The sequence below is a fragment of the Leptodactylus fuscus genome, chromosome 5 (genome assembly GCF_031893055.1).
Source record: "Leptodactylus fuscus isolate aLepFus1 chromosome 5, aLepFus1.hap2, whole genome shotgun sequence".
NCBI lineage: Eukaryota > Metazoa > Chordata > Amphibia > Anura > Leptodactylidae > Leptodactylus > Leptodactylus fuscus.
In genome coordinates this window covers 214,615,982-214,626,235 of record NC_134269.1, presented here as the reverse complement: position 1 = coordinate 214,626,235, position 10,254 = coordinate 214,615,982, and the positions used below count along the sequence as shown (strand labels likewise).

General features: G+C 45.8%; 2 protein-coding genes across 2 annotated transcripts; both read left to right on the top strand.

Moving 5' to 3' along the window:
* Positions 1–2,092: 2,092 nt before the first annotated feature.
* LOC142204612 (E3 ubiquitin-protein ligase TRIM39-like) lies at positions 2,093–3,913 on the top strand. The gene has a single exon (XM_075275922.1). The coding sequence runs from the start codon at positions 2,093–2,095 to the stop codon at positions 3,911–3,913; it is 1,821 nt and encodes a 606-aa protein (XP_075132023.1).
* Positions 3,914–5,544: 1,631 nt separating this feature from the next.
* Positions 5,545–7,317, top strand: LOC142204114 (E3 ubiquitin/ISG15 ligase TRIM25-like). The gene has a single exon (XM_075275375.1). The coding sequence runs from the start codon at positions 5,563–5,565 to the stop codon at positions 7,315–7,317; it is 1,755 nt and encodes a 584-aa protein (XP_075131476.1). The 5' UTR covers positions 5,545–5,562.
* Positions 7,318–10,254: the final 2,937 nt, after the last annotated feature.

The window sequence follows — 10,254 nt, the reverse complement described above, 5'->3', positions numbered from 1 at the left end:
TATATTGTCTTATTTTGTCTGTGCTTGAACCTTACAATTTGTAAAGTGCTGTGGAATATGTTGGCGTTATGTGGTGCTCTGTTATATGTAAAAAGAGAAATGAAATAAAAACCTATTTATCACCGAAAATTATTTGAAAAAACTAAGTGAAAACAGTTATAGCCTTCAATATTGCATATACCATGAACCGAGAAATTTCTACAATTTTTGCACATTCGGAGACTTTCATACTGCCGTCTTCTTCAGGACTATCACTTCACGCACTATCCTTATGGGCCACTTTGAGGGATTGTCATCTTTTTTACATGTTGTGTCCTGGTATACCTTGACCCTGGTGCCAATCTCTATATGTGTCCATGACTTGGTGGCAGGTTACATCTTTCTAACGGCACTGATCTCGTCTGTGATTTCCACTACATCTATATACCTTTAGTAGGGCTGCTGTATCCGGACACGTATGTATATATATTCTTTATTACGCAGCAGATTTACATTTGGAGTACGATAGAGATAACCTGGCACTCCATAATATGTGGTTGAAGGCTTTGTACACTTTCATTGAGGTAGACAAGCCAAACAAATATTGACATTTCGGTTGTCACAATGCAACCTTCCTCAGATACTGAAAAAATAAAATGAATAAACTGCAGCACTAATGTGTGTACACATGACAGAAGATACATATCAGCGTATCCATGGATATATACAGTAGTATATGTGACATAACGGGGACGTGCCTGTTTATGTAGCTTTGTATAAATGCGGTGGGATACGATGTGGTGTAGCGACAGTTACAGTTTTACTTGTTAAGCTGGAATGAGTCAAGTTAATGTAAGTTCCGCAGTAACGTCGCTACATGAAGTCACTTAGGCATAATAACGTACGATCGAACAATTGGTGCAATAATAATAGGGAAATTCAAGGCTTGGACATGAAAACTGGGTTTCCTCAATGTTCCTCTAGGCTCACACCTGCGTTCAGTTTTCTATTCGAGAGCAGGGGGGTTTACTTGGGGAAACATAATCCGCTTAAAAAAAATCAGTTACCCGTGGACCCCATAGACTATAATGGGGTCTGTCGGTTTTCAGCCCGGTTTCCGCTCGAAAAGGGAAGAAAATGCGGAGAGAAAAGCGCTGCGGAATACAAGCCCTGGTGTGAACCTTTCTGTTATAAGAGGTTCTCATTTGTGAGCTGTGGGGCCCGATGATGCAGGGCAGCCTGTCTAAGCATAACCTATACCTACCAATTCTTCTGATACATCCAGGAGGCTCCCGAAATAAGGGGAAACCTACCAGACTCCTGAAAGAGCTGGGAAGTCTCCCTGGCCAAGTGGACTGTGCCAGCGCCACCATGGCCTTTGTGACATGGCTATGTTATGCACTAGTGACTAGACGTCCATGGAGAATTACATCATCATACAAGAATAGTGGCGCTCATCTAGTCACCTCTACATGGAGAAAATATCTATATATGATAACACATCTACAGTATATATGAGTATTGTACAATTAGGAGAGCAGAGAAATAACCACTGACTACAATAAAGGAGAAGAACAAGAGGCTGAGCGAGAGATGGCCCTGATCAAAGGAGCTTACACTCTAATGGGGACGGAGTATAAACATGGAGAAACTGACTTCCTTGTATGTAACGACAACCAACAAGATCTCCGTTCTCATCTACCAGATTATAGGGTTAATAGTCAGCTCCCAGCACGGGACAGTATCAGGAAAGGCTGTCAGAGACCAAATCAGGAAACAAATACGAAACCCGGGAAATGAGCCAAGGGTCACAAATCCAAATATGACAAGCAGAATCAGGAGACAAAAGGAAATCTGAGAACAAGCCAAGGGGTCAATATGAAGCAACGGATACAATTAGCAATGAAGCCAAATCAGGAGTAGTAAACAAATAGTCGGCACCTGTGTCTGGAAGGAGTGGTCTTATATAGGTCTCCTCAGCTGCTGATTGGCCAAAGCAGAGAGCTTCTCCAGGTAAACATAGCAACCTTAAAGAAGTAGCAGCAGAAGTGACACTCCTCTAACACACCCTTTATATACACCTTCTACTTAATTTCATGGAAATCCTTAAGCCATGGCGTCTGCTGATGTGAGAGATAAGCTGCTCTGCTCCATCTGTCTGACCATTTATACCGATCCTGTAATCCTGAGATGTGGACACAACTTCTGCCAGTTCTGTATTGATCTGGTCCTGAATACACAGGATGAGTCTGGAGTTTATTCCTGTCCTGAATGTAGAGAAGAGTTTCAGGAGCGGCCTGTAATGCAGAGGAATATAACTCTACGTAATGTAGTAGAACGTGTCCTGTCTACTGAGCCCCATCAGGAGGAGATCACCGGGATCTGCTGCACTTACTGTATTCACTCTCCGGTACCTGCTGTGAAGTCCTGTCTACTCTGTGAAGCTTCTCTGTGTGATAACCATCTGAGAGTCCACAGCAAGTCACCAGAACACGCCCTAACTGATCCCAGCACCAACCTGGAGAAGAGGAAATGTTCTGTCCATAAGAAGGTCCTGGAATATTACTGTACTGAGGATGCTGCTTGTATCTGTGTGTATTGTTCAGCAGGAGAACATCGAGGACATTGGGTGGAGATGCTGGATGAGGCCTTTGAGAAGAAAAAGAATAAAATGAGATATTGTCTCCCAAAATTGATGACAAAGAGAGAGAAGACTGAGGAAAGAGTCCAGAGTCTGGAGGAGAGCAGGAGAAAAGCTCAAGAAAAAGCATCTGGAGAAGCCAAGAGAGTCACTGCCCTGTTTATAGACATCAGGAGACGACTGGACGACCTGGAGAAGAAGGTCCTGAGTGAGATCTCCAGGCAGGAGGAGCAGCGGTCATTGTCACTGTCTGATGTGATCCAGAAGCTGGAAATAAAGAAGACCGAGCTGTCCATGAAGATGCGGCACATTGAGGAGCTGTGTAACATGACTGATCCACTGACTGTCTTACAGGATCCAGACACAGGTGACTTGTGTGATCCTGAGGAGGGGGGAGGTGATGAGGACACAGGGGGACATGATAAGACACATGACGTAGATGTGGATGGAATTACAGGGATGTTACATGCAGGTCTCTCTGATATAATGACATATCTACAGACCATCTCACCCGCAAAACCAGGAGAAATGAGGCCACAACCCCCCAGCGCCCGATCTCTGCCCAGTCACACCCAAGATTTACCTGTGTCAGGTACAGAATATGGGGGTGATGATGTAATAGTCAGGACTGGGGGTGTTGGGGGGGAGGTAATGGCTGCAGGAGAGGGAGGGATCTATGGGCAGGGTCCTGCAGACATATTACTGGATGTAAACACGGCTCATAATAATATCCGAATATCACAGGACCGGAAAACTGTAACCTGGGCAGAAATAAGACAGGATCGTCCAGAAACAGCCAAGAGATTCCAGGATTGGCCTCAGGTGATAAGTATCAGGAGATTTACCTCAGGACGACATTACTGGGATGTGGAGATCAGTAGATCAAAATGGTGGAGGGTGGGGATGTGTTATCCCAGTATAGACAGGAGGGGGCAGCAGTCACACATTGGATATAATAACAAGTCCTGGAGTTTATATGGAAGTCGGTTCAGTGATACTGAGTATTCAGTGATACATGACAGTAAATGGATCCAGTTACCTCAGCAGATCTCCAGTAATAGATTGAGGATCTGTCTGGATTATGAGGCCGGGCAGTTGTCCTTTTATGAGCTGTGTGACCCCATCAGACACTTACACACCTTCACTGACACCTTCTCCGAGCCCCTTCATGCTGCAGTATGTTTATTTAGAGGTTCTATAAAGATATTAGGAGCAACAACTATGAGGATCGGAGACAGATTGGAACCTGAAAGTGGACCTGGAAAAAAATTTAAAAGTGGTCCCATTTTATAGGTGGTCTCAGTGCAAGTAGGTGGAGTCAGTGCAAGTAGGCGGGGCCAGGATAAGTTGCTCCTCCATATAAGGCAGTCCTGTGTAAGGTAATTTTGTACAGCAATGCTTTACATGGAGGCAGCAGTCCACCGTAAGTTACCATGTCAGACTTAAACTATAACTTACACAGGACTGCTGCCTCTCACTCCATGTAGAGCAGACATTTTATATGTAAAGGAAGCAGTCCTATGTAAGTATGGGCAGTGTGGTCAGGGTGGCCATTAAACTGTAGGTGCAGCAGCGGACTCCATCACATTCACAGTCCACAGACTCATTAATCTATAGAGCCCCTCAGGATTCGGGTAAACTCCTACTCTCTATATGCTGGGCCTTCATGTGTCACTGGTCTGCATAGGGATATTAGTCAGTGCTGTCACCTTATATAATAGTGTGTAATGGCTTCCTATTGGCATTACATTATACCACATTAGGTTTATTGTGTTGCTGCCACCTAATGACCAAAATGACACATTGATCTGTCAGCATAAATATTGGTTTATTCCTTGCTCATAATGGTACGTGCCATACGTCTGTCACATGATCCTGCCAGCCAATGGCGCCTGCTGATGCCTCAGAAGGTTCTAGAACCTGCTAGATTTGCCCCCTCCCTCCTGAGGAGAGTGTGCGGTTCCTCAGTAGTGAGTTGGGGCCTGTCCTGACAGGACAACATCACCTCATCATGTCTCCTCTCAGACTACTACTCCGCACCTCCAGCTGCCAAGTCTTCTCCAGTAGTCCCGGCTGAGGTGTTTTATAAAGAGGTCATGTCCAAAGGTCAGGCCTAGCCAAATCTACTAACCCCTGACCCTGAGGATGACCTGTGCTGGATTGCTGCTGTGTACAAAAGTCCTTAGTAATTCCTTGTAAGACTTGGGCATTGACTCTCCTGTCACCCAGTCCAGGCCAGAAGAGCATCTTCTTCTCGCAGGTATTTCAGAGTCAGAGGGGTTAGTCCTATGTCCCGGGCCCCTTTGCCTGTTCCAGGCCTTTAATGATTCCTCCAGCCTGGGCACTATACAGTCTCCATCCACGTATATAGCTACATCTCCACGCTGAGCCAAGGCGTGAAGGCTCTTTCTAGGCAGAACCTTTGTTACTTGGGCTGTTACTCATGGCCATGAGTAAGGGGGCAACCCCGAAACATGTAGGCTCTTGTAACCCCTACTGCTGCACATGAAGTTTTTATATGTGAAATAAAAGCTACGTTTTACGATACATGGATGGCTGATCGTTCGTGCTGGACCTTGCTACTTTTCATTCATCTCTCTCTCTCTCTCTCTCTCTATATATATATACACACACACACACACAATTATATATATTACAGTATTATACAATGAGGGGAGCAGAAAAATAAGCACTAACTACAATTCAGGTGGCCCAGAGAGAGATGGCCCTGATCACAGGAGCTTACACTCTAATGGAGGCCAATATGAATATGGAGAAACCAGCTTTCTTCCCTGTAACTGGTGCCAAAGAGAAGAACTCTGTTCCCTTATAGCAAATTATAGGGTTAATAGCCAGAGCTCACCAATTTTGCAAGGTCATATGTGCTGGACGACGCCCTATGAAATACATTTTAAGTTTTGTTTCTTATAATACTCGAAGCCATGGCATCTGCTGATGTGAGAGATGAGCTGGACTGCTCCATCTGTCTGACCATTTATACCGATCCTGTAACCCTGAGATGTGGACACAACTTCTGCCGGGTCTGTATTGGTCAGGTCCTGAATACACAGGACGAGTCTGGAGTTTATTCCTGTCCTGAATGTAGAGAAGAGTTTCGGGAGCGGCCTGTACTGCAGAGGAACATAACTCTACGTAATGTAGTAGAACGTGTCCTGTCTACTGAGCCCCATCAGGAGGAGATCACCGGGATCTGCTGCACTTACTGTATTCACTCTCCTGTACCTGCTGTGAAGTCCTGTCTGATGTGTGAAGCTTCTCTGTGTGATAACCATCTGAGAGTCCACAGCAAGTCACCAGAACACGTCTTATGTGATCCCAGCACCAACCTGGAGAAGAGGAAATGTTCTGTCCATAAGAAGGTCCTGGAATATTACTGTACTGAGGACACTGCTTGTATCTGTGTGTCCTGTAGTTTGGCTGGAGAACATCGAGGACACCAGGTGGAGATGCTGGATAAGGCCTCTGAGAAGAAGAAGAAGGAACTGAGAAATGTTCTTCAGAAACTGATCACAAAGAGGAAGAAGACTGAGAATAGAGTCCAGAGTCTGGAGGAGAGCAGGAGAAAAGCTCAAGAGAAAGCATCTGGAGAAACCGAGAGAGTCACTGCCCTGTTTATAGACATCAGGAGACGACTGGACGACCTGGAGAAGAAGATCCTGAGTGAGATATCCAGGCAGGAGGAGCAGCGGTCACTGTCACTGTCTGATCTGATCCAGAAGCTGGAGATAAAGAAGGCCGAGCTGTCCATGAAGATGCAGCACATTGAGGAGCTGTGTAACATGACTGATCCACTGACTGTCTTACAGGATCCAGACACAGGTGACTTGTGTGATCCTGAGGAGGGGGGAGGTGATGAGGACACAGGGGGACATGATAAGACACATGATGTAGATGTGGATGGAATTACAGGGATGTTACATGCAGGTCTCTCTGATATAATGACATATCTACAGACCATCTCACCTCCAAAACCAGACGAAATGAGGCCACAACCCCCCAGCGCCCAATCTCTGCCCAGTCACCCCCAAGATTTACCTGTGTCAGGTACAAAATATGGGGGTGATGGTGTAATAGTCAGGACTGGGGGTGTTGGGAGGGAGGTAACGGCTGCAGGAGAGGGAGGGATCTATGGGCAGGGTCCTGCAGACATATTACTGGATGTAAACACGGCTGCTAATAATATCCAAATATCAGATGACCTGAAAACTGTAACCTGGGCAGAAATAAGACAGAATCGTCCACAAATAGACAAGAGATTCCAGGATTATCCTCAGGTGATAAGTAACCAGAGATTTACCTCAGGGCGACATTACTGGGATGTGGAGATCAGGGGATCATGGCTGTGGATGGTGGGGATGTGTTATCCCAGTATAGACAGGAGGGGGCAGCAGTCAGTCATTGGATATAATAACAAGTCCTGGGTTTTATGTGAAGGGCAGTGGTGTAAGAATCATTATTCAGTGATACATGACAGTAAAGAGATCCCGTTACGTCACCAGATCTCCGGTAATAGATTGAGGATCTGTCTGGATTATGAGGCTGGGCAGTTGTCCTTCTATGAGCTGTGTGACCCCATCAGACACTTACACACCGTCACTGACACCTTCACCGAGCCCCTTCATGTTGTATTATATGTATTTGGAGGTTCTATAAAGATATTGGGGCGGGGGCTGTGAGGGTCCATCATAGACACAGAGTGTAATTCTACTCCTCGTACTTACAGATATGACCACATTCACACTTAAAGGGATTCTACCACTAAAACACTTTTTTTTCTAGTTACCACGTCGGAATAGCCTTTAAAAAGGCTATTCGTCTCTTACCTGTAGAAGTGCTCTCCGCCGCGCCGTTCGTTCAAAATACCGGTTTGTACCGGTATGCTAATGAGTTGTCTCGCAGCGATGGGGGCGTCCCCATCGCAGGAGCAGCGATGGGGGCGTCCGCATTGCAGCTCGAAAACTCACTGCAGCGCCGCCTCTCCGGTCTTCGGTGTCCTCCCCTTGCCTCTTCAGCGTCTGTCGGACGCCTGCGCAGTATGCTCTCTGTTCGGCGAAGATTGCCGAACGTACTGCGCATGCGGGAAAGTTCGGTGCCCGCACTATGGCTGGGATCGCAATTTCGCGCATGCGCAGTACGTTCGGCAATCTTCGTCGAACAGAGCGTACTGCGCAGGCGTCCGACAGTACGCTGAAGAAGCAAAGGGAGGACACCGAAGACCAGAGAGGCGGCGCTGCGGTCAGTTTTCGAGCTGCAATGGGGACGCCCCCATCGCTGCTCCTGTGATGGGGACGCCCCCATTGCTGCGAGAGAACTCATTAGCATACCGGTACAAACCGGTATTTTGAACAAACGGCGCGGCGGAGAGCACTTCTACAGGTAAGAGACGAATAGCCTTTTTAAAAAAAAAGTGTTTTAGTGGTAGAATCCCTTTAATGGATTCATGAAATGATGAAGATAATAATGAAAATGGTGATTGGTGACTAATAAATGGTCATTTCTGTAACAATTGTCCTCTAGTAATGAAGGTTTTATTGTAGGAAATTTCTTGTATTATTAGATAAAATATTCCGGGAGGTTTTTGTGGTTTCTCTCCCAGGATTCAGGACGTCTTAGATGGAGAGGTCACAGATCTTATTATTGGCTTCCATTGAGGTGTCACAAGGTTAATTTGCTGTATCGGGGATGGTAGAAGGTGACATTTGCTGTGTCCTGGGTGGGCTGTATAGGGGGCTGCAGGTATAAGGTCATTTTCACACTGTGCAGTTGTGGTGCAGTTAAAACTGTATGAAAATTGAGTAAAAAAATGTGGAAGATGTTTTGATTTGCTTTTTGGTAAAATTTGGTATAATATGACTTCATATAAGAATAAGGACAAAAGCTGATTTTTTATTACATATCTTATTGCTTCCAGAATCCATGTATATACGATGTGTATCATCTCCCAATGTATAAACCATATTATGTCACATTGTGAACTCCTGAACTTTATTAATAAACTTCATCATGAACAATGTATTGTTTGTATCCTGTATAATAATCGTCTCCATCCTGCTGTGAGACTACAACTCCCAGCATGCACAACTGTAGTTTTATAACAACCTACGAGGAACAAATTTATAGTCATATCAGAAAGGAAGAAAAGAAACGCCAAAGCCAATGGCTGTATTCTCCTAAAGTGCCACAGGAGGGAGACAGAGTACAGTCTACATAAGGGCTGTAGATAGTGATGGCCGCTGATCAGAATACTGGGGGCAGCGAGATGAGATTATGTGAGGACTGGAGTAAATCTACAGCTCATGTCCTACATTTGTGCTGGGTAGATCTCTACAGCCAGGAAAAATCCATTTACCAATACACAGCTCCAGATCCCCGGCATAGACACATGTACTTGGTAAATTTTGGTTGATATGTTTTGTCTTTGATTCTGAAAAAATAGGAAATTTGGTGAAAATGCAGATTTCAATCTGACATTACATTCCTTTCATATAGATAGTCAGACGACCCAAATGACCTGATGAATCTAATTCCCCAGATCTCGGCTATGTTTTATAGATAGGTTACTAGGAGCCCTGACAGTGTCATACACTATGTATTATAGATAGGTTCCTAGGAGCCCTGACAGTGTCATACACTATGTATTATAGATAGGTTCCTAGGAGCCCTGACAGTGTCATACACTATGTTTTATAGATAGGTTCCTAGGAGCCTTGACAGTGTCATACACTATGTTTTATAGATAGGTTCCTAGGAGCCCTGACAGTGTCATACACTATGTTTTATAGATAGGTTCCTAGGAGCCCTGACAGTGTCATACACTATGTTTTTTTTTTTTTTTATAAATTCTTTATTTATGAAAGCAAGGTCACATAAAAGAGGAAATAAAGGATATATGAATCCAAAACAAACACATAGCAAAACACGGGGGACCCGACCATAAGCGGGGTCGCCCGACAAAATCAGAGGCCAAACCTCACCACAACCAACAATACGGGGGAGGAGGGGCCAACACAGAGTCAATACAAAAAATGAGGGAGAGTAAAAAAAGGGGGGGGACAACAAAGCGGGAGAAAAACCGCCTGAGGAGGAGGGGGGGGGGGGGACGAGAGGTAGACAAGGGGGGGGGAGGGGGGAGGGGAAAGAGAAACAGAAGGAAGTCAACAGAGAGGAGAAAGAAATAGAAAAGAAGGGGAAGAGAAAGAGAGAGGGGGGTAGGGGGGGGGGAGGAGTCCCGGGAAACACCCACTCCAAGACCTCACCCACTGCCCACAATGGACCTGTATTGGTCAGAGCCCTGGAAAAGGATCCAAGGAGTCCAAGCTCCAAGGAAGGCGTCATAGGCATCGCGCAAGGACGCCGTGAGATCCTCCATAGCTTGGAGGTCCTCCACCTTGCGAACCCAATGGCAAAGAGACGGGGGATGAGGGGACTTCCACAAGGCCGGGATGCAGGCCCTAGCTGCGTTAATCAGGTGCCTAAAAGCTGACTTCCGGTAGGCCTTGCGGGCGACCTCAGACAAGTGAAGGAGGAAGCAGGCCGGGGAGTTAGGCAGGTCGATCTGAAAGATCTGGGAAGTCAAGCGATGAACACCATCCCAGAACTCCCTCAGAGCTGGG

Excerpts from the sequence above, each read along its gene's own strand:
- LOC142204612 (XM_075275922.1), top strand. The coding sequence starts at position 2,093 with ATGGCGTCTGCTGATGTGAGAGATAAGCTGCTCTGCTCCATCTGTCTG.
- LOC142204114 (XM_075275375.1), top strand. The coding sequence starts at position 5,563 with ATGGCATCTGCTGATGTGAGAGATGAGCTGGACTGCTCCATCTGTCTG.